Here is a 24,809-nt window from a genome sequence, read left to right on the forward strand (position 1 = left end):
GAGTTGATTCAACAAAAAATTTGAAGGCAACTAAGTATTTTTTACAGTGTAGTAACTGTAACTAATTACTCATTTTTAGTTACTTGCCCAACACTGATCACAACATACCGATTAGCTGGCCAATCAAGGACAGCGCTTTTCAAATCTATGTGTTTTGTAAAAAATCAATGCATTTGAGCAAAGCAGGATATCTGGAGCTAAAAAATGTACAGTATGTGGAAAATAATGTGATTTTTGAACCATAAACCACGCGAACACATTCTATTATACCAAATTCACAAAATAACGAAATAGGTGCACTTTAAATATTGAAAAGGTTTATTAGATAAAATATGTTTATTATGGATTTTGCTGGGACAAGGGTAAAAAATATACCTCAAGCTATTTGAAAAGTAGCAAAAATTAATTGTCACGACTGACTTGGTATAACCTTCATATAACCAAACAAATGAATGAATATTGATATAATAAAAAGTAAGCCCCGGGCCATAAATGTGCTCTTAGTTGGAACAACACTCATAAGTTTAATGACATTTACTGCAAGAAAATTATTAAATAAATGCAAATGTAGTTTCGGTTGAAGACCTCAGCGGTATAAAAGGCGTAGTTAAAGTTGTTAATGATCTGAGATCTACAGAAGTGGACGTGCCTCTTAGGCATTCAGCTCTTAATTGGTTGAGATCCTATCAGTCCTCTAGAAAGTTCTTTGTTACTTTATGTGACTAATTAAAACTGATATACCACCTTCAGTACTTTGACTAGATTAAAAGAAAAGGGTGTTAAAATTAGGAGTGTTGATTACCGAGCTGAACATTTCAACCTTGCAGCGTTAATCTTATGCAGTGTTTTCTAAACTTTAAACAGCAACTTTATACCCTTTTTAAACAGCAAACATCTCTTTCACACATAGATAATTTTGTCTTTCATATTAATAAGAAAAGTGCAAAGTAAGAGTCATGTAGACATGTAGGCTTGTAGACATTTCAATATCCTTACTTTGTAGACCGATCAGCCATAACATTATGACCACCTGCCTAATATTGTCTAAGTCCCCCCTTTTGCCACCAAAACAGCCCTGACCCGTCAAAGCATGGACTCAACTAGACCTTCCTATCAGAACCAGCATTCGCAATATCAGACCCGGGTGTGCCTCATACATCTTGAAAAGTGAAGCCGCTAGCTATTTGATCGCCCCCTGGTGGCTGGCTGCAGTACAAGTCATAAACACCGCCCTCTTCATGCAAGCGAACGGGACTCGGCTCTAAATAAAACAAATATTTACAATTTTCCGAAAGATGGTTTTGGTCCTTTAAGGTAGTTCTTATCACGCTGATATCTGTTCAATTGTTCAGTTTTGTGTAAAGTTTCATTTTACCTAGTAATTTGAAATAGGGGGTGTTGTTATGATTGGCGTGGTTGACTTGGGTGCGTAAGCGTATGGGCGGAAGTTTGGGATCACGGCTCCACCCCTGGCTCCACGGACGATTCCTTCTGCGCATGCCCTGGCTCCAAACTGAAATTTTTTTACGTAACATGGCAGCACTCATGGTCGGACATTTTTGGCTTTAATTCATTACAATGGAAGGAGCAACGTTGCGTCGTCCATCTTTTTTTACAGTCTATGATCGGACCACACTGGTCAGCCGTTGCTCCCCACGTACATCAATGAGCCTTGGCTGCCAATGACCCTGTCGCCGGTTCACCGCTTTTCCTTCCTTAGACCACTTTTGATAGGTACTGACCACTGCAGACCCGGGACACCCCATAAGAGCTGCAGTTTTGGAGATGCTCTGACCCAGTCATCAGCCATTACAATTTGGCCCTTTTTCCTGCTTTTTACACATTCACTTTGAGCAAAAACACTTATCCTGTATAGGCAAGCGGTAGGATGTGAGCGACTTTGACAAGGTGAACCAGCGACAGGGTCATGGTTGGCCAAGATGATGTTATTTAGCAGTTATTTGAAAGCCAATTATGCATTAAACCAGCGGTTCTCAAACTTGGGGCCTTGGCCTCCTAGGGGGCTGTGAGATTGTGCCAGGGGGCCCCAGTTTTATAACATTTTAAATATTTTAATTTATCAGGATGGAATCATATAGGAGTCATTCAGTCACATCTCTTTGCTAAATAAGAAAAACTCTAAAAAAGCTAAAAATTCATATTTTCAAAATATTTTCCTTCTTGTAGTACTGCCTACCAATAACGAATCGCTTGATTGTTTCCTTATTTTTGTAAGTCGCTTTGAATAAAAGCATCGTCTAAATGCCTAAATGTTAATCATAAATTCTGTGTATTAAACCTCGAAAAAAAAAGTTTTAGAAAAAAAATTTGACATACATTTGTATTGGGGGGATGCACTAAACCAACATGATCTCGTGGCATAGTCACAGAATATTTTGCTCATTTATCCGTGTCATTGTCACGGATCTCCGCATTTTTCTGTGTCTTTACCACAGACTTTCTTTTCTGTGTCATTTTTACGTATAGGTTACTCAATTGATTTTCCTATTTTTAAACCATTTTCATGTGGGTTTGGTGTTAGATTTGGGGTTTGGGTTAGGATGTCATTGGTTTATTTTTTCATGACTTTTAAACAATTGTCGCCTGACGTTAGGCTGAGAGTTGGGTTTTGGTTAGGATGTCATTTAATGTTACAGAAAATCGTTCTAACCCCAAACCCACGCCGAATTGGTAAGAAAATAGGAAAAACAATTGAGTAACTAAAACGTGAAACTGACACGGAAAATAAAGTATGTGAAAAATTAGCTAAATATTATGTGACTAGACCGTTTCATCGGGCGCACGTGCCGTGGCGCGTTAAGCGTCTGGTCCGAACTTCCGGTTTCTGTTTGTTTATTGGTCTGACTAGTTGCTGAAACTGAACTCTTAAACAAATACCATATCGAAAATAACAAATGTTTTGGGTTCCTATGTAATCTACGTGTTGTTTATTTTGCTTGTTATATTAATAAACTACTTTTAAAGGACTTTGTTGTTATTTATTCTTCGCAGAGTTTACCGGAGGTTACGTGATGACCACGAAAGCCACGTGTTTATGTTGATACTGCTGAAGCCGTCTATAACGCGGACATTCTTGAGATCAGGTTGCACTATACCAGAGGTGGGTCTCCTATCATCTACGCCCGGTCGCGCGCGCTAAAGGGTGACCGCGCGGTCGCTCGCTAAAGGGTGACGCAGCCTGTCTCGCGAAACTTTCGAACACGCCCTATAAAGTTTTAAAAATATATATATATGAATTAATTATTACCATTTGAAAGTAGCGCAGTAACGCCGCCAAATGTAGCGAAGTAAAAGTACAGTTTTTTCACTAGAAATGTACCTGAGTAAGAGTAAACACGTACCCATCCTTAAATTTACTCTTAAAGTACTAGTTACCCAAAAAAATTACTCAAGTAAATGTTACAAAGTAAATGTCATTCGTTACTACCCACCTCTGCACTATACACAAATGGGGCCGCAAACCGAAAAAGTTTGTGAACCACTGCATTAAACAACCTGCACATAATGATAATTGTAAAAAAAACAAATAATTTTAAAACTGAATCTCTTCACATTTCTGCATTTCATTTGTAGATATTATGTTTTATAGATGTTGATCATGTTGTCAGGTAACACAGCTCCTGGAATAAATTTACAGGCAGCTGCCGATATCTTTCATCTTTTGCCATAATTCTCAGTTTGAAGCACCAATCGTGTTTGGGGTTTATCTGGACCTACTGTCTGAGATGAGGAGTGCAGGTGACTTTGTAATTCAAGTCCCGGCGTGGTATCATCAGCTTCTCTCCTGGAGTCTGGCAAAGCTTTGCTATCTCTTGCAGATCCTCTCGCCAAGCTCCTGTTGTGAATTTGATTTTCTCATTTCTCAAACTGAAAATATGTGAGCGTGTACAGATGTTTCCATCAACACGGCTCTGTCAAACTGAGATGCTTTTGAGCGTAAACATGGTTTTAACTAGCATTTAGCAGATGCTTTACTTTCAAAGCAACTTTAGAAGAAGCACTACACTAATGGCAAAGATAGTTAGTATGCAACTACTGTCTTATCAAAAGATTTGGTTATTGTTACCCAGAAGAAAAACTTGATCAGTAAATGCAATAACTTATCTGACATGATTTTCCTTTTCTGCTGATACCACCAAGCCCTTTTATTTTTAAATAGATGTACTAAAAGAGATGTCAAAAAAGAACCCATTTTGGTTCCCCAAGGAACCTTTTAAGTTAAAGGCTCTTAATGGTCACCTAATATGGCGTTTTTCAATTCAAGATTAGTCCCAAGTTTCCCCAGAATGCTCGTGAAGTTTTATGTCCAAATTTCAGATAATTTATTAAACCATTTTGAAAAGGCCCATTTTGGGTGTGCAGGAAAAAAGTGTCTCTTTAAATGCAAATGAGCTACTGCTTCCCTCCACGTTATCTATACTAAAGACATACACAGTTTATAACAAGACAATCACCTTACGTCATTGTTCATAATGATTGTGCGATAATACTTCATGTAAAAAGGGTTTAAAATAGTAACTATGTGGTCTTTAGACATTTGTGGGCGGGGCCTGTGCAAAGTGATGTCAGTTTGTGCAGCAAACACCAGCAGCTTGTCTCTTGAGACTGTTGAGGATTTACAGTTACCAGGATTTAAAAAAAAGAGTGGAAGATTTTTATCATTACAGGTTGGTTGTGAACACACACAATTATGTTCAAGCAACATATAAAAGTGAATTTCTCATTTTAGGTGACCTTTAAAAGAAGGATTTCTATCATTGCTTTTATAGTCTGTAGATGTTCAAGGGTCTTTATGGACAAAGATTCTTTCTGTAGCTAAAGATTCTGATTTAGATCCTGTATTACTTTAATGGTCACATTTTATCAAGTGTGTTTTTATTTTATTTTAAAAAGTCTCGTGTCATACAGTAGCCTATTTTGTAACAACATTCACTACCGCATGTAAGGAGCGTCCACACACATTATGTACTCTAGCTGGCTGTCTCCCAAAAACAAATCCACCCTGATACTCGCATAGTAAACAAAAACTACAACAGCATGTCGCTGGAAGTCAAACAAAAGCTGACGGGTGGGCTGGTGCTGCATAGTTTAACATCGAGCAAAACCTATATTTTGTGTGTGTTTGTGCAATTGCCTTTATGCCATGATGAACAAGGTAGAAGTCAACCACAGAACAATAGAGTTGGTGTAAGAAAACAAAACAGACTTACAGATATTGAGGCAGCATTTATCATCATTAGACACGTTGTGTTCTGCAGGAAGTCAAATAGTAAATAGCACTACAGTAGGTGTCAGTAAAGAAAAGAGATTTATTGTGTTGACATGAGCAGAACTTGCCTTTCTAAGGACAATGGTCCAAAACAGACTTTCTTGTTTGTATTGTTTTCCATTCACAGCTCGCTATTTTACACCTTTCTGCCCCACTGGCCTTCAGTCTGTATTAGAGCCCGACCGATATGCATTTTTTTTGGGCCGATGCCGATACAGATGTAGGGAGTAAAAATATATTGGAGGTATTGAAAAGGCAACTTATGGAGTCATTGTTTATTAGCTTTACAGTAAGTTATGTACTTCACAAATTAGAACTTACCGTGCTTGTCTGACAACATACGGTGTAGGCAAATTTTTTAACGTTTTTATAACACGAACCCACAGTGTTCGGCACGGACTTCAGACTTTTTTAAAAACTAAAGCGTCTTCTCCGCCTCTTTTATTTAACGAGGTTGTAAAGTTGCGCAAGCCTATTTAATCAATTGCTCTAAAATGAAAATTTTCAGTAACAACACAAGCAGCTGTATTCTCACATACTATAATATTAGTGCGTGACTGCCAGTGTTGGGTGTAACTAGTTACAAAGTAACTAGTTACTGTAATAATATTACTTTTTTCAGTAACTAGTAGTGTAAGGCATTACCCGTCTGAAAATGGTAATATTATTACAGTTTTCCCGAGCTAGTTACTTGAGTTACATTCGCCAGTAGCACCTTCATCACACAAGGCACAAAACACAGAGAACAAAAGGGAAGGGGAGGAGGGCGTGAATGGAACAGTGATTGGTCTAAGTTTGGCACAAGGTATCATTTACCATCACCGATTGGTCGACACCCGGCAGCCAGCAGCACAGAGCGGCAGCGGCAACACTCAAAGACAGATCGGGAAAATGGAAGCGTCAACAACGGCAAGCTCTTTTTCAGAGGAAGGTTCCCAGCAACAGAAAGCTAGTTTCGACGGGTGGAGATTCAGTCATATTTTATTATGTTCAACGGAAGGAAAATAACTTGATGGTGAAGTGCACACTCTTTAATGTTTCTAGGACGCTGTGCCCCGCGTCAGGTAGCGGGTAAGGAAGCCAGCATTTTCTTGGCCGTGGCTTGCCCAAATAAACATTCTTGTCCAGAAAAAAAATGTAACTAGTAATATAACTAGTAATATAACTAGTTACTTTCTCCAGCGAGTAATAAAGTAAAGTAAGGCATTACTATTTTTGAGAGTAATATGTAATACGTAATATATTACTTTTTTGAGTAACTAGCCCCAACACTGGTGACTGCACGTCAGTTTAAATGCGTCAGTTCTCAGCCTCGCATCATTTCCCCCACTTGCTTTTTTAACAACTTGCAAGTGGACAATCTCTCGTCCACTTATAATACAATGCATTAGAGTTCTCAACGGGCCTGAAAATTACAACCCGACCCGACCCGGCCCGTGGCTTTTAAAGCCCGGACCCGATGTAACCCGACACATCAACGTGAATTATCTGTCCGAACCCGACCCGCGGCCTGACCCCGCCGACCCCCCTACCTTTATTTTTCTCATACACGTAGGCTATTATCATGACCAGCAGACGGGAATTCAAATCAAGCTTTAATGTTTAAGCCAGCGGCTTTTCCTCCTGCAGTAGCAAGCAACGGTGAATTCATCTGTGTTTACTTTTCTCCATCTCTTCTTCTCCAGACAACAGGCGTGCACGCAGTGATGGCAATAAGCTCCGGGGCGGATCTGCTCTGAAGCCGGCAGCTCCGGTCAGGATCCGTTGCTGATCCGCGCCGGAGATTATTGCTATCCCCCGCCCCTCTCTGTGATGCACGCAGCAGCCAGACCAGACTTTCTTTACGGTGACCAGCATTAATGATTAATATTTTTTTCACGAAGCGTTAAAAGATTAAACCCGAGGTCCGACCCGATGATCCCGACCCGACTCATTTGCTTGTATTTTTGACCCGAACCTGCGGGCCCCGTCGGGTTTGTCGGGCCGGCCCGACCCGTATAGAACTCTACAATGCGTATTAATACCAGGTGTAAAAATGTTGTGAAGAGACCGCTGCCTGAACTAAGGCTACGTTTACACGGAAACAATCTGAAAAGAAAACTCAAAAGTGGCGTTGCGTTATCACTTTTTATTCCGCGTTTATACAAGCGTTTTGAGCTGGAAATCTGCGTGCATTTGGTGCGGCAAAAGTGTGTGATATTTGATGTAGTATGCACTCCAGGCGACTTGGTGTCAATGTGAAGCATGACACACAACAACACCAAGTCCGCACGCCTGCGTTCAACCTTCTTCCTTGTTCTCCCAGGTCTCGTCCAACGCCATCTTGTTTGCCTCCGATAAATTGGCACATCAACAATTTGATGGAGGTCATTAATGCACCTTCTCTAGCTGTGAATATTTCGTACAACTGATGGAAAGACTCTTGTATATTTATCACAGCTGCTATGGCAAATTGAAGGTCTGACGTATGGAAATAATCCGACATGTTTGTTGTTATTTTCCTGAACTGGCGAATGCCTGTGATGTAAACACCTACGCAGACTTTTGCGTTTTTACCCTTAAGAAGGGAACGCGACGGTAGAGGGTTTTTAAGACTTCCACTCTGGAGAGTGGTTTCTCTTTTTTTGCATTTTTAAGCCCCAGAAATGCAGTCGCAGTGTAAACGAAAGGCACATCCGATAAAATATTTTAACGTTTTCTCCCTCGAGCGTTCTCGTGTAAACACCAACTGAGAGACCACTGACTGAAGTAAAGGGGGGGTTGGCTGGTATTGCTACGCAGTGACCTGGGTTACCAGTTCCAAAACAGTAGAGCGCACTCTGCTGGACAAACAAAGAACTTACATTATTCAAAAGCATTTTTGTCTTATGTGGAAAAACATTCAGATCGGCTGCACATCTGCAGCTTATACGCCGATACAGATATATCTGCAACGTTCATATCGGCTGATAAAATCGGAAAACCGATAAATCGGTCGGGCTCTAGACTGTAGTCTTTCATTCCCTTCACATTTTCTCTCTCTCAGGTAACCGCTAAAATGTACATTGACTGACATGTCTGTCTCAATGACAATTAACCTACCGCCAGCCACACAATGTCGCAAGCGCTTTTGGCAAACAGAGGAGAGGTTTGAAAAGGGCATTGACGCACACACGCGAGAGAGTTCAGGTTTTCGGGTCCGATCGGGTCTCGGGTCGGACCTCCGGTTTTCGGATCTAAGTGGACTCGTGAAGACCTCTAGTTGAAGCACACCAACCAACCAGACACAGCAAGTTTGGCAATGGAAGAAAAGACCCAAAAGTCCTTTATGATAAATTCTACATTCAGGAACTTGGGGTGTGGGACCAACCCATAAATATTTTGTCTCAGCTAGGCACCATGAATTTTAGGAACGACCCTGCGGGAAAGTCATTATATATGCGGTTCCCTTTGGTGATGCAGAAATTACGCACTTCACCTTTAAATCACCTTTGAATTTACTGTTTTTTTAAAAGATTTATTGTTCGATTATCATTTTTTATTAAATCAGTCCTTGTGCACAATATGACCATATTTCCCTGCTGTCACTGACAATTTACTGTCAGGATCTGTTAGACGTGCTGCAGATTTACTTTTGACAAAAACATGCTTGAAATGTCATAATAATATTATATATTTTTTGTTTTACACAAATATACATAATTCTGTTTTGCATTTAAAGTTTTGCTTTGTCCATGAGCCTTTAGAAATGCAGTGACAGTGTTGTGATGGTTTTATGGGAATTGGAGAACATTTCATATTCTTGAATTTTAAACCATACTCGGGGCCTGCCATGTGACATCTCATTTTAAGATGAAAGCACTCAGGTATAATTTTCTTCCCCGGTGCTGCCATCCAGATCACATGTGCTATTAGCTATAAATACTCATAGCTCACAGTATGATGTGCTTGTGCGTTTGTCTCCAGGATTTGAAAAGACTGGCCAGAAATGAAAATGTGTTTCCTCATGTTGCTTCAAACCTGTATGGTATTCTTTCATAAGCAGAAGAGATTACTATTTGTTTAAAAATAAAATTATTTGTCATGCCTAAAGTCATCATTTTTGTTATGCTTTTAACACATTATGTGTCATTTTGTGTTAAAATAAAACTCACGTTGTGTTAAAAGTAACACACAAATAATGTTTTTATAATAACACGGAGACTTGTGGACAACCCATTTAGGGCCAAATGTACTAAATGGGGCAAATTAGCGAGAGCGGAATTCCAAAAAAACGCAGATGGGAGTGATAATCTCTGTGGGTTATTTACTAATCAGACGCAAATTAAATAACACAGGCGCAACAGCTGATTTCAACAATGACCAACACATCTACTAAGAGCAGCACAAATTAGCTCAGGGTCGCAAATAAGCAGAGCTAATGAGGTGCGGGCAATATACTAACGCCTGATGCTCTTGAGTTCAACACCACGGACATATTTGCTGAAAACTCGGGGTGAAATCTTAGCTAACAAAGCCATAATAACCTGAAAAGAACCGGAGAACAAAAAATAAGGTTTACAAGTTTTGAAACACCTTATATTGTGTGACTTCTCATAGTGAATACTCTTTTAATTCCTCCAGCAAATAAAAAAATAACATGACTCGTACCACACGCTCTCTGATGTCTCTCTTATCAGCAACAACTGCAGCCATTTTAAGAACAAAATGTCGGTGTGAAATAATGGCGCAAATATCAGTAATGTCACACGCGCAAACATTAGTAAATCGCGTTGCTTGAATGATTTAAATAATCTTCTTCCATAAATTTTGCGTCTGTAAGGGTAAGTCCTAGAAATGCATATGCAATAAAGTCACTTGCAAAAATAACTACACACACCTTTAATGCAAATGAAAAGGTTATTAGTCAGCAGTGTTGGGGAAAGTTACTTTTAAAAGTAATGCATTACAATATTAAGTTACTCCCCAAAAAAGTAACTAATTGCGTTACTTGGTTACTTTTCATGGAAAGTAATGCTTACGTTACTTTAAGTTACTTTTGCGTTACTCTTGCATTACTTTTTCTTACTTTGCTGAGGCTCTGGCCTGCCATCTCCGTTTCTGACTCAAAATGTCCCCGCTCAGGCGCACAGAGTGCATAATTCTACGTTAAAATGTTCAGTTTAATTCAATACATTATTTTATTTTTAGTGAATTAATTAAACTGAAAAGTAACTTGCATTACTTTTTTTTAAAAAGTAACTCAAATAATAATGTGTACATTTATAAAGTAATGCGTTACTTTACCCGTTACTTCAGAAAAGTAATATTATTACGTAATGCGCGCTACTTGTAATACGTTACCCCCAACACTATTAGTCAGTAATTAAAATGCTTTATTTTCACAAATGTGACTTTAGTCATTTCATTTTTTAATTAACAAACTTAACTGCAAAACGTCTCGGTTACGGATGTAACCCTCGTTCCCTGAAGGAGGGAACGGAGACGTCACGTCGTGACCGACGAATTGGGAACTCGCTTAGAGAGACCAATCTGCTTCGAATACTACTAAAACGCCAATGAACTTGGCATTGAGATATTTGCATAATGCTGGCGCCGCCCCGCCAGGTGCGTATATAAGCAGCAGGTGCAAATGAGGAAATTAGCTTCTTTTTCGCTGAGAAAGCCGGAAAGTGTGACCGGCCGTAACAGCAGGTGGCAGCACCTGTGGCGACGGGACGTGACGTCTCCGTTCCCTCCTTCAGGGAACGAGGGTTACATCCGTAACCGAGACGTTCCCTTTCAGTCGGTCACTACGACGTCACGTCGTGACCGACGAATTGGGAATCCCTACCAAAACGCCACTAGGGGCTGACCTCTTCCAGTGTCTGCGTAAAGCCCTCCGGTTCCACTTAAGGATAAGGAGAATTAGGTTTTAAGGCAGAAGGCCGGGCACTAGATGTTCCTTTAACCCCACAGAAGTGCCAGCGACTGGGAAGCGCCCTACCTGAGCGGGATAGGAACGCTGCGGAAGCCACCACCCGTCTTAAGGGTTAATGGTGGGCGAAAGTCAACCGTAGTTGAGGTAAAATGACAGCCGTGGCTGTGTAAGCAAAGCAGTGCTCTGCTAAGGGAAACGTGGGCTAGTAGGATTAACCCCACGGAAAAATACTCACAAAGGAACCCGGTGGGACACAATGTGGAGCCCGAGCCAACACGTAGGTTCGCGAGGATGCAGCTAGTGAAGGCTGACAGCCAATGCTCCGCAACAAAGGCTGCCAAGGCAGCGGAGGAAGAACAATTCAAACCATTACGCATTTTTGTTCTGAAGGCCTTCCATACTGATACAGTTATGAAGCATCAGATGGAGGCTGCAAGCCGACCTGTGAGACTGTTCTCCGTGCTCCCCCTGGTGAGGAAAGAACACGAGAGGATACAGGCTCGATACGAACACTGTAAAATCTAATGAACGTATTAGGTGTCGCCCAACCAGCAGCTCTACAGATGTCTGTTAGCGAGGAACCACGAGCTAGAGCCCAAGATGAGGCAACGCTCCGTGTGGAGTGCGCTCTCAAATTAAAGGGGCAAGGAATACCCTGAAGATATAAGCCAGGGCGATAGTATCAACTATCCAATGAGACATCCTCTGCTTAGTGACAGCTTTCCCTTTCTGCTGGCCACCATAACAAACAAAGAGCTGGTCTGAGGTCCGGAGGCTTTGCGTGCGATCCACGTAGAGTCGCAGTGCGCGTACGGGGCACAACAAAGCCATGGTTGGGTCTGCGTCCTCCGGAGGCAGCGCTTGCAAGCTCACCACTTGATCTCTGAAAGGAGTAGTGGGAACTTTGGGCACGTAACCTGGTCTGGGCCTCAATGTTACACTTGAGGCAGCAGGACCAAACTGAAGGCACGAGTCGTCAACAGAGAATGCATGTAAATCCCCTACTCTCTTCACCGAGGCCAATGCTAGCAGGGTCAGAGCTTTCATTGATAAAAGCTTCAGACTCACAGACTGCAAAGGCTCGAACGGGGGGGCCTGCAGGGCTTTCAGCACCATGGACAGGTCCCAGGGAGGAATAGAAGGAGGGCGCGAGGGGTTTAGCCTACGAGCGCCTCTTAGAAATCTAACAACCAAATCATGCTGGCCAACTGTTCTGCCGCTAATAAGTGAGTGATGAGCAGAAATAGCAGCGATATCAACTTTAATGGTGGAGGGTGACAGCCTACCGTCTAACCTATGTTGAAGATATAAAAGCACGGTGTTAATAGGGCATTCTCTGGGGTCCTCGCGTTGCGAAGAGCACCAGGTGACGAAAAGGTTCCATTTAAACGCGTAAGCCCGTCTCGTAGACGGAGCTCGTGCCGCGTTGATTGTGTTAGATACCGCTTGCGGTAAATCACTTAAACCTTGCGCGCGCTCAACGACCACACATGGAGATCCCACAGGTCGGGGCGCGGGTGCCATAATGTGCCCCCTCCTTGAGAAAGAAGGTCCTTCCTCAGGGGAATCCGCCAGGGAGGGGCTGTCGCGAGGAGCATTAACTCTGGAAACCAATTCTTGCTCGTCCAATATGGGGCGATCAGTAAAAGGTTCTCCTCGTCCTGCCTGACCTTGCACAGTGTCTGTGCGATTAAGCTCACTGGGGGGAATGCGTATTTGCGCATCCCCCGAGGCCAGCTGTGTGCCAATGCGTCCACGCCGAGGCTGCCCTCGGTTAGTGAATAAAATAGGCGACAGTGGGTATCGTCCGGCGACGCAAACAGATCTATCTGCGCACGACCGAACTTCTTCCAAATTAGCTGGACCGTCTGGGGGTGGAGTCGCCATTCGCCGGGGCGCGCCGCTCGAGAAAGCGCGTCCGCTGCTGTATTGAGCGAGCCCGGAATGTGAATGGCACGAAGGGACCTCAGATGCTTCTGACTCCAAAGGAGGAGATGACGAGCGAGATGCGACAGGTGACGGGAGCGCAAACCGCCTTGACGGTTGATATACGCAACGGTCGCAGTGTTGTCGGTGCGTACTAGTACATCCTTCCCTCGCAGCTCCGTAGCGAAGCGTACGAGTCCCAGATATACTGCCCACAACTCTCGGCAATTGATATGCCAGTGCAACTGGGGTGCTGTCCACACCCCTGAAGCTGTAAGCTCGTCGTACGTGGCACCCCAGCCCGTGTCGGACGCATCTGTGTGTACAACAGCATGCCGAGCGATCTGTCTCATGGACACACCGGACCTGAGAAACGCGGGGTCCGACCACGGGGGGAATGTTAGGCGACACGCAGGTGTAATGGTTACACGATGGATGCCGGCGCGCCACGCTCTCCTCGGGACTCGATCGTGAAGCCAACGCTGAAGCGGTCTCATATGGAGCAGTCCGAGCGGTGTCACGGCCGCTGCTGCAGCCATATGCCCCAGGAGCTTCTGAAATTGTTTCAGCGGGACCGCATTCTTCCCTCGGAATGAACCGAGGCAAGTCAGAATTGACTGGACGCGCTCTTCTGTTAAACGCGCCGATAAATCGATCGAGTCCAGTTCCATCCCGAGAAAAGAGATCCTCTGCGTGGGGCAGAGTTTGCTCTTTTCCCAGTTGACCCGAAGACCCAAACGGGCGAGATGTTGAAGTGTTAGATCTCTGTGCTCGCACAGCGTCCGTCGAGAATGCGCTATTATAAGCCAATCGTCGAGGTAAGCCAATATGCGAACGCCGCTCTCTCTGAGGGGTTTTAACGCCGCCTCCACTACTTTCGTGAATACACGGGGAGAGAGGGATAGCCCGAACGGTAAAACTTTGTACTGGTATGCCCGTCCCTCGAACGCAAACCGGAGAAACGGTCTGTGACGAGGGATTATGGACACATGAAAGTACGCGTCTTTCAGGTCTATTGCCGCAAACCAATCTTGGGGGCGAATTGAATTGAATATTTGCTTCGGTGTTATCATCCTGAAGGACCTCTTCTGCAGAGATTTGTTCAGAACGCGCAAATCCAAGATCGGTCGCAACCCACCGCCTTTTTTGGGTACTATAAAATACGGGCTGTAGAAGCCCGATCTCATCTCGGTTGGAGGGACCGGCTCGATCGCGTCCTTCGCCAACAGGACTTCGACCTCTGCACGCAGTACGTGTGCATCGGACGCTTTCACCGTGGTGAAACGAATGCCCGAGAATTTGGGTGTGTGCCGGATGAATTGAATTTCGTAGCCGAGGCGAACAGTGCGTAAAACCCAACGAGACGGGCTGGGAAGCTGAAGCCACGCCCCCAGGGACCGTACGAGGGGAATTAACGGCACTGTCGGGGTACCCGCGGTGGGGCGGCTGCGCGGGACAGGTGGTACTGCCGGTACGTCTGCTGGGACAGCATAAGTATCTACAGTATGTGTGTGTGTGACACTGACCTGAGCCCGCTGAGGGTGACGGTCGTCTGGTCTCCTCAGCGGAGAGCACAGACTCCGAGGAGGGTGCTGGTGGTCCCGTCTCCTCAGCGGAGAGCTGGAACTCCTCAGAACACCAGCTGGCGATAGAGGAGAGGGAGGAAGAGCATGTGAATGCCCGCTCACATCTCTCTCGATCCTCTGAAGACCTGGAGAAGGAATAGGAATGCACTCTTTTTGTGGTTTTGTGGGTGCCGGCTGAAAAGCCGGCGGAACAGAAACAAAAGGAAACCAAAGATTCTCCACCCGGCCCTCTACCGGTGGAGGGAGCGATGCCATCACCGTCTCCCGTAGAGTGATCCCATCCCAATCCAGGTCGCCCGTCTCAGGGCCGCTTCGTCTTCCGTTTACCACGGGAAGCGGGTGGGGCGGGCGGGGCGGGCTGTCGACGGCTGTTCCCCCTCCGTGGCCTGGAAGATGTTCTAGTGGGGGGGGCGGAGGCAGCCGCCGCAGGGCGCCCTCGGCGAGGAGCAGACGGGCCCGCCGGCGCTGGAGGGCGAGATGCAGGTCGCTTGCGCCGGGGCATGATCTGTGCGATCGCCTCTGTCTGCTTCTGGGCGACGGAGAACTGCTGGGCAAAAGACTCCACCGACTCACCGAAGAGGCCAGCCTGTGACACTGGAGCGTCCAAGAACTTGTTCTTGTCTGCTTCCGACATGTCAGCCAGACATAGCCATAAGTGGCGTTCCTGGACCACCATCGTGGACATGGCACGACCAATCGCCTGCGCTGTCACCTTCGTAGCGCGAAGAGCCAGGTCAGTGGCAGCCCGGAGCTCCGAAAGGACAGGCGAGTCGTGTCCTCCCTCGTGCAGATCCCTCAAGGCTTTGGCTTGGTGAACCTGCAGCAACGCCATTGCGTGCAGGGCTGAGGCCGCCTCTCCACATGCCTGGTGGGCAGCGCCCGTTAAACCGGAGGACTGTCTGCAGGCACGAGAGGGGAGGGTTGGGCGGTCCTTCCAAGAGGGAGCGTGTGCCGGACACAGCTGCATCGCGACAGCACGCTCCACGGGAGGGATCCCCGTATAACCCTTAGCGGCTCCGCTGGTGAGGGAGGTGAGGGGGGAGGGCTGAAACGGCCGTAATCTTGTGGAAAACGGCGACTTCCAGGTTCTAGTCAGCTCCTCGTGCACCTCGGGGAAGAAAGGCACCGGTGGAGAGGGTTGTGAAACCCGGGCAGCTCCAAAGAACCAATCATCCAGGCGGGACGGTTCGGGCTGAGGGGGGGGAACCCACTCTAACCCTACGGTCTCCGCCGCTCGAGCGAGCACGGCCACCATCTCTGGATCGAACTCCGGCGTCCCAACCCGACCAGAGGGAGGAAGGGCGTCGGGGTCCACGTCAGGGGGAGGAGGCCCACCCTCGGATGCTGCGGCGTCGGTGGACCCGGAGGGCGGCACGATGGATTCTAGAGACATCGTAGAACACGACGCTGAAGTCTCCATCGGCACATCAACCGGCTGTGGATGAGGAGGCTGAGAGCCTGAGGACGAATCCCCCGCTCGGCTCAGCACAGTGATGCGCAGGTCGTCTTTTGAGAGCTTCACAGCCGCGCCGTGGCGGCGTTCAGCACCCGCATGACGAGGGTTGCGTTTTTCCCGGAGGAAAGACAACCGTCTGCGCAAATCCACAAGGGACATGTTCTCGCAGTGAGAACACTTACCCCCAGCGAACGCTGCCTCTGCGTGCTCGATGCCCAAACACGAAAGACAACGCTCGTGACCGTCCTTCGGACCCATGTATTTGCCGCACCCAAGATCGCACGGACGAAAAGCCATCCTGAAAAGGACGCTGATGTCCGGATATACGAGAGAGTGGCTGCCTTTAACAAGGCACAAAGCTCTCTCGTATCACTCTTTTAGGGAAATTCACTCAGATGCTTAGTTGATGAGCGCACAGGAAGGCAACGCACACACTAAACTCAAAACAAAATAAAGATGTAGAGTCGTGGAATTAAGCGAAGCGTCCGCTGTGGTACTGCTAGTCCAACCAACTTCAGCAATCGAATCCCACCAGAGTAGAGTAGCTTCTCGGTAGCAGATACTGCCGGCTTTCGAAGCGATAAAAAGCTAATTTCCTCATTTGCACCTGCTGCTTATATACGCACCTGGCGGGGCGGCGCCAGCATTATGCAAATATCTCAATGCCAAGTTCATTGGCGTTTTAGTAGTATTCGAAGCAGATTGGTCTCTCTAAGCGAGTTCCCAATTCGTCGGTCACGACGTGACGTCGTAGTGACCGACTGAAAGGGAACCCCTTTTAAAGTGCAACCATGGTCCGATTTTACATTTTCTTTTGGGTGTGTGTATTAGTACATGTTAACGATGTGCAAAAAGTACAAACCCCAAAGTAAACGATGACACAAGTTGTCGTCTCCAACGTAAATCTCTGTTGACGTGTCGACATTATTATAATTTCTCCATCTTTGACTCACAGCCTGTAAGTTAACTCCTGTTAGCATTACATTGTGAGCAAATCTTTCAAACATGGCTAATGGAGGTGGTTGTTTAGCGGCTTTTGCATCTGAGCTCTTTATATGAAGTCAAGTGCATAAACCCACATAATAGTGTAGGCAGATTCACACATGGGTGATTATATAATTGCAGGTACATTTGGTGTTCAAAGTCACTATTTTTTCTGGGTTTCATTTTCAAATGGTTTTATTTTGAATGATTTTAATAATTTGGTACTCATTGTCATGAATGTTACTGGGGCAGACCATAACAATATAATATTTTTGTAAAACGTGTCATATAATTGAAAATAATAATTTCCTGATGAGAGAGAGAGAGAGAGAGAGAGAGAGAGAGAGAGAGAGAGAGAGAGAGAGAGAGAGAGAGAGAGAGAGAGAGAGAGAGTATATCTGTGTACGGACAGTACTTCACCTTGGTAACAGAGTTTGATGGAGTTTGATCAGGAAATCATGATTTTCAGCAATTTATGACAAATTGTACTTAAAATATTATATTCTTATGGCCTATAACATCTTGTGATACATGACAATGACTCAAATTATAAAAATATAACCATTTCAAAAAAGTACTGAATGTACCTGCACTTATAAGCATCCACATATTCAAAACTTTATATGGGTTGAAACGACATGAAGGTGAGTAAACAAATTATTTTCCATTATGAAAGCTCATGTAATGTAAACACAATAGGATAAGGAAAAGACAATACTTGCCTCCACCTAAGCCTTGCTTAACCCAGAAACCCTTTTTAATTAATAAGTGCATGCATAATTAATGCGTGTTAATGCCAACCAGTGCAAATACTGTTCATAGATGCTCATTGCTTTAGACATCTTCTCTTGTATCAGATGTATAGGGCTTATATGGGTATTGTTTCTGGTTGCATGTGACCAGGCAGGCCAAATGTATGTGTGTGATGATGTCTAGCTTCATGTTGATGTGATTAATGAGAGTGAGTAATGCAGGGCATGTTGTATAATAACAGTTAAATATAAAATCCCATGTGCCGTATGGGGGACAGCGGGTAACTGTAGTGTATGACAGAGTGTTTTGTAAAGGAAACTGAGGAGAAAATTTGGGAAGGAGCGAGGTGAACCAGAAGGCGTCAAATTAATATGGCTGATTCGGTTGAAAAAGAAGAGAACAAAAAGGAAGGTAGGATGAGATTTTTTCAGATGTGCAGCCATAAGCAGGTTCAAAGCGGTATTACAAATCAAATGAATTAGTCATCGGTTTCAAACCAAATTGCCTTTTTTTATGTTTCTCTCGAAACAATTCGTTGTTGGATGATGCATCCCCACACATTTTTATTTTCTTATTCAAATACAGTTTTTTTGCATCATGTTTGACTGGGCGAATCTTTGCTTTTTGTTGTTTTTATGTATGAGGAGATTGAGAAGCAGAAACCCTTGATTGTTTCCATCACTGACTGATGGTAAGTTGTCGCTGTTTAGCGAACATTTCTCAGGAGAGGTTTATTTTTGAAAGTCAATTTCTGTGTGAGCACAGCTGTTACAGAGTATAGAGGATAGAAACGAAAGCTATCCTAACTCTCCTGACGTGTGCACAAAGGGTGGCATACCACTTAAAGGGATAGTTCGGCCAAAAATGATATTAAACCCATGATTTACTCACCCCCAAGCTGTCCGAGCTGCATATGTCCATCGTTTTTCAGACAAACACATTTTCGGATATTTTAGAAAATGTTTTAGATCTTTCAGTTGATTAAATGTAATGTTACGGGGTCCACGACCTTCAAGTCCAAAAAAAGTGCGTCCATCCTTCACAAATTAAATCCAAACAGCTCCAGGATTATAAACAAAGGTCTTCTGAGGGTAATCCGTGCGGTGTTGTTGTAGAAATATCCATATTTAAAACTTTATTAACGTAAATAACTACCTTCCAGTAGCGCCGGCATCTTAGTCGCGTCCGCATTCAGGATGAGAGCTTATGCAGCCTACAGAGGTTACTCTGCTGCTGCTCTGTGCCCCCGCCCTCCGAATTTGTCATACATCACTAAGAAATGTGCGTACACTACGCTAATACTCTCTCCTGAATACAGAGGAGTCTAAGATGGCGGGGCTACCGGAAGGTAGTTATTTACGTTAATAAAGTTTTAAATATGGATATTTCTACAACAACACCACGTGGATTACCCTCAGAAGACCTTTATTTATCATCCTGGAGCCGTTTGGATTTAATTTGTGAAGGATGGACGCACTTTTTTTGGACTTGAAGGTCGTGGATCACGTAACGTTACATTTAATTAACTGAAAAATCTAAAACATTTTCTTAAATATCCGAAAATGAGTTTGTCTGAAAACGATGGACATATGCAACTCGGACAGCTTGGGGGTGAGTAAATCATGGGTTTAATATCATTTTTGGCTGAACTATCCCTTTAAATGGCCCTCCCCTCTCTCCTCTAACAAATTAAGCACAGATGAGGGATTAGAAAAACACACACTTGCAAGATTCTTTGGTCCATCAGAAGATGAATTGTAAATTCCCATCTACCTGCTTTGCTTGAATTATAAACTATAAATGAATGGTTGAAATGTCACTTAAGGGAATCTACTGTGATTTGTGGGATTGTGCTATGCAGTACTTTTATAAATAGCAATGCCTGCTCGCTATTTTATGTCCCACTGGTGCTTTACCTCTAAACTGGTGCATCCTATCACTTCTGGTTCTCATTTTGGGTCGCTGCATTTGTACTGCGTCTCTCTCCATGCTCTCTAACACATTCCTTCATGTTTCATCACAGGTTGAAGCTGGACACTGGTGATGTCACTGCAAAGTAAGTATCTGTATGTTTTCAGTATAGTCTCATTTAACTCTTTCCCCGCCATTGATGAGTTATCTCGTCATTTAAGAGAAAACTCTTCCCTGCCAATGACGAGTTTTTCCGGCAATCTGTTATACTGCTATTATCCACCAGGTGGCAACACTCTTATGCAACTTATAAAACTCGAAATTATAGGGCAAACAGCTCAAATGTATGTATGTTTTGAGGATCGCTCTGAACCTGATCTCTAACAAAAGTACTTCACAAAAATGCAATTATTTTAGCTTTTTGCTCAAATGTTGGTTTTTAAAGAAACCTACCCATATTTGAGAGGTAATAAAAAGAGAGGAAATGAAGGTAGGATGAAACTTTATTTGTTTGAAAGCAGAGGGTCTGCTCTTTCATTTGATATATTGTATGTATATATATTTTTAAGAAGGACATTTTCTGAAAGGCATTACACTTTTGTGAAAACCATAAAAAAGGCCATGCTGGCACTGGCTGGCAACTTTTTTTTTAAATCACTGGCGGGGAAGGAGTTAAAGGGATAGTTCACCCCAAAATGAAGATTTACCCAGAGTGTACTCACCCTCAAGCCATCCTAGGTGTATATGATTTTCTTCTGTCAACCAAACACTGTGGGAGTTATATTAAATAATATCCTGGCTCTTTTCAGCTTTATAATGGCATTACATTGTAGTGCATTCATCCATCCGTCCATCCATTCATCAAAAACTAATGCATACAGTTTAAATGTCTTTTGAGGCGAAGTGATGGATTTTTGTATGGAAGGATTGATATTTCAAATTTTATAAACTTTGGCCGTACGCGTGTTTACAAATGTGATTTTTGGAACTTTCAAAATTGAGGCACTTTCCAAAGCCATTATAAAGCTGGGAAAAGCCAGGGTATTATTTAATATAATAATATAATAATCATTAATATAGAAATCTTCTGACTTTATTTGAAAATGTCTGATTTTCAACTGCAGACGAAAGACATAAGTCTTTATTTTCTTTTACTTCATTATTATCTAGAAGAAACAATGGAGGTATTAAGATTTTGTTTCTAAGGCTTGTTTGTGCAATATTGAGATTTATCATAACTAAAAGTGAATCTGTGCTACCATCTTCATTATAGTAGTTTGTTATCAAAAAAGCATCGGCGGATGATATTTGAAATATTTGGCATTTAAAGCTGTGTGCCTTTTGGCGGATATTTAGTCATTTTTATGCTGATTATCTGCAGTGAATGAGCCGGAGGGAGCCGTGAAGGTAGAACAGTGGCGGCAGACGTTTTATGCCTCTGACTCGGGGATACAGTCGGGAGCCACCACCATCCGCGATGAGGAAGAATTGGAATGCAGTAGCAGAAAGTTCACAGTCACATCCACCACTGTGGAGAACGCCACAGGTAATGCCTTTGCTTTTAAGGTGTCTTTGCGCTCCTTGGAAACTTTTTGATAAATTATACTACTTGAGGGCCTCCAAAATTTCATATCATCTTTATTGGCATTCAGTCCACATTCCACATCAGCCGTGTAGTTGCACTGGATTTGTTCAACTCTCAGAAAATTATGTTCTTATGTCTTTACATTTACTTTTATGCATTTTATGCAGTTCAACTAGTAGAGCATTGTGTTAGATTTCTAGTGAACTATCTAGACCCGATCTAGGTTAACTATAGACTCGATATAGTCAGGCTTTGAGTAGCCCACGTTTATTTTTATTAAAAAATTATTTATTCATTTTATTTCATTTATTTTGAGATTTGGTTAGATGTCCAATGGAACGGAAGTAGCGATTTTTCTTATTTTCCCTGTCGTGTCGTATATCCGAGTGAAACGGCTAAAAATAAAGATTTTTAGCAACGTAATAGGTGCTCTTTCAATGTGAAGCCATATAATACATCTGTACTATTTAGATTTATTTCATTTATTTTAGCTGCGTATTACATTTTCCTTTGGTGCTCTCATTTTTCTTTGTAGTCTTGGCGCACTCGGTTGTAAATATCCGGGGATTTCCGAATGGATTCCTCACCTTGGCTCCAAAGTGCTTGCAAGCTTTGAAAAAATGTTGAAAATTTATATTCTGCCTATATTCCAAACCCACTGACATTTAAAAAACTCATCCAGGTAACTCAGTTCAGTAGGTTTTTTATGGTTCGATCATTATTGCTGTTCAAACAGAAGCCCTGCCTGACACACCGAATGCTTCCAGCGTGGATTGCTCTTTTCCTCTGATTATCATTCCCACCTCAGCTTGTCTGTGTAAATCTGTTTTGTTATTAAATGAGACCTGAACCATGTTTTTTTTAGCGCATTGCACTGTGAAATACTTCATTAAATGCTCGACTGAGTTCTTAAACTAAATAACAGTAAACCCCATGACACTTTTTTATGAAATCTGACTGAATGAGGGATGTTTATAGCATGCATGAGCTTAAACATCATTTCAATTCTACATATCTGTAATGAAATACTAAAGCCATATAAATTATATCAAAGCTCACATATTACAGACAGTTTCTGCTAATCTCATGTTATTCTTGAGTACTGCATCTATCGTATCTCCAAAGAGTCTTTAGTTTTATCAGATTTATAAAAGACAGATCAGCCACTACTTTCCGGAAAAACTCATGGAGGCGTACAGAGTCACGAGCAAGCAACACACAAAACATTATCCCGCTATCTCTGGATAACTTATGATGATTCACTACATGTTTTTTTTTTTACATTATATGCACTAACATGCCGATTAGCAAAAATTAACAGACATTTGATGCAGTTTTGCTTGCCGCCTTCGAGCATTTCAATAAAATTCAGCGTTAAAAAGCACACACAAACAACTACCCTGATACCCCAGCTAAACAAACTATATCCATTGTTTCCATAATGCTGGGTTCTTAGGGAAGCTGACCTTGGTTTGTGTTTGCATGCACTATTCCTGGTGAAGTGCCCATATAAGGACTTCCACTGTACTTCCTGCACTGCATACACAACAGATTTAATTTTCAAAACTTTACGAAACTTGTACAAACCCCACAAAGTGCATTTGACACAGAAATACTACTCGTATAAGAAATCCAGACTCTTTAACTGTGTTAGTAAGTCAGGATGCACGACACACTGTTATGTTTTTATTGTTAAAAATTTGGTTTGTTGTTATTATTATAATGGTAATACTTTACAATACGGTTGTATTTGTTAACATAAGTTAATGCATCAGCTAACATGAACTAGCAATAAACAATTTTTCTGAGGAATTAGTTAATGTTAATTTCAGCATTTACTAACACATTTATTAATATCAAAAGTTGTAAATGTTAACAAAAGTTAATGAGCAGCAGACTAACATGAACAATTGTACTGGCATTAAAGCTGTGGTCACACTACACTTTTCATTCCATTGACTTCCATTCATACACATTAGGGTTGGGCGATTAATCGAAATCGAACCGCAATCGTGATGTGAAACGTTGCAAAATGGATGATGCGTTTAAACTTGACGCAATGCTGACAAGTCAGGCTCCTTATTTAAAACAAACTAAATTCCCCTTTGTTTTGCGCGTTCACATGAAGGGGTAGGGGTGTCTCAATTCTCTTTTGGCTGAAGGGGAAGGAGTAGGGGTAAGGACCAGATAGCCCTTCAAACGAAGATTTTTCAGGACCATACTTCAGACGAAGGGGTATGATACATTTCCAATATGGCCCATAAATGTAAGTATTTTTGGACATTAAAAAGTATTTTAATCACAAATAATAACTTGTTTTATGTATACGGTTATGTTCTCAGAAAAAAGATTTGTAAAAATCGCCATGAAAAATATTTGCTAATGTTATTGACCATGTGATAGTTCCACAAAATATGTTTTTTTAAATAATTTCAATAAATATAAAATGTTATTGTATTATTTCATCGGAGCATCTATGACGTAGGAGCTAGCAACGACTTATGATGACGTGTAGCGGTCTAGTAGTGGTGTCCCACTTCTTAGGTGAATATTTTCAGCCCTTGACACTCTGTTGGAAGGGGTAGGCGTAGGGGTAAGGGCAAGGGGGAGGGGTATAAAATAGAATTGGGATTGGGCCTAAGTGGTTTGTTAATTTCACAAGAATGAAATGACATGAAATTTAATGCATTTTCTACTCATTTTAAAAATCCCAAACATATTTAATATTTTGATAATTATGAAGTTGAGTATTCCAGTTCTTTGTTTACAAAAACAAACATGCATACAAATCTTTCCAGTAAAACTTAGTCACCCATTTAAATATTTTTAACTTTTTGTTTTTTTAAAGTTGCAGCATTTAAATACTGTTAGTCCATACTAAAGACCGTTTTACATTTCATAAAATAAAGCAGTGTTAATTATATCCTCAATTTCTTTATTTTGGTTTCCTTATTTTCATAAAAAAAAAATTAAAAGCCCAATAAATCACCAGTACCAAGGAGGATTAGGGCCAAGCTAAAATAAAAAAATTAAGACCATCTTGAGATTAAAGTCTTTAAAATGCGAGAATGTTATTTAACGAGAAAAAAGTCAGAATAAATATAATTTCGAGAATAAAGTCATTATTTAACGAGAATAAAGTTGTTAAAGGGATAGTTCACCCAAAAATGAAAATTCTGTCATCATTTACTCACCCTCATGTAGTTACAAACCCTTATAAATTTATTTGTTCTGATGAACAGAAAGGAAGATATTTTAAGAAATGTTCATAATCAAACCATTCGTGGACCCCATTTACTTCCATAGTATTCGTTTTTCCTACTATGGAAGTGAATGGGGTCCACGGATGGTTTGATTACAAACATTTCTCAAAATATCTTCCTTTGTGTTCATCAGAACAATGAAATTTATGTGGGTTT

General features: G+C 42.5%; 1 protein-coding gene across 4 annotated transcripts in view; it reads left to right on the top strand.

Annotated features, from left to right (window-relative positions):
- The window catches only part of jupb (junction plakoglobin b), a 99,326-nt gene that overhangs the window by 43,804 nt on the left and 30,713 nt on the right, over positions 1 to 24,809 (top strand). For 3 of the 4 annotated variants that reach the window (XM_065286229.2, XM_065286253.2, XM_065286224.2), the window contains exons 2-3: positions 19,918 to 19,950; positions 21,187 to 21,351. In XM_065286229.2, coding sequence (XP_065142301.1) covers positions 19,938 to 19,950; positions 21,187 to 21,351 — 178 coding nt within the window. In that variant the 5' untranslated portion in view covers positions 19,918 to 19,937. Of the gene's footprint in view, positions 1 to 3,012; positions 3,122 to 19,917; positions 19,951 to 21,186; positions 21,352 to 24,809 lie in introns of all 4 variants that reach the window. The other variant, XM_065286238.2, reaches the window with a different exon arrangement.

This window comes from Paramisgurnus dabryanus, chromosome 19 (genome assembly GCF_030506205.2).
Source record: "Paramisgurnus dabryanus chromosome 19, PD_genome_1.1, whole genome shotgun sequence".
NCBI lineage: Eukaryota > Metazoa > Chordata > Actinopteri > Cypriniformes > Cobitidae > Paramisgurnus > Paramisgurnus dabryanus.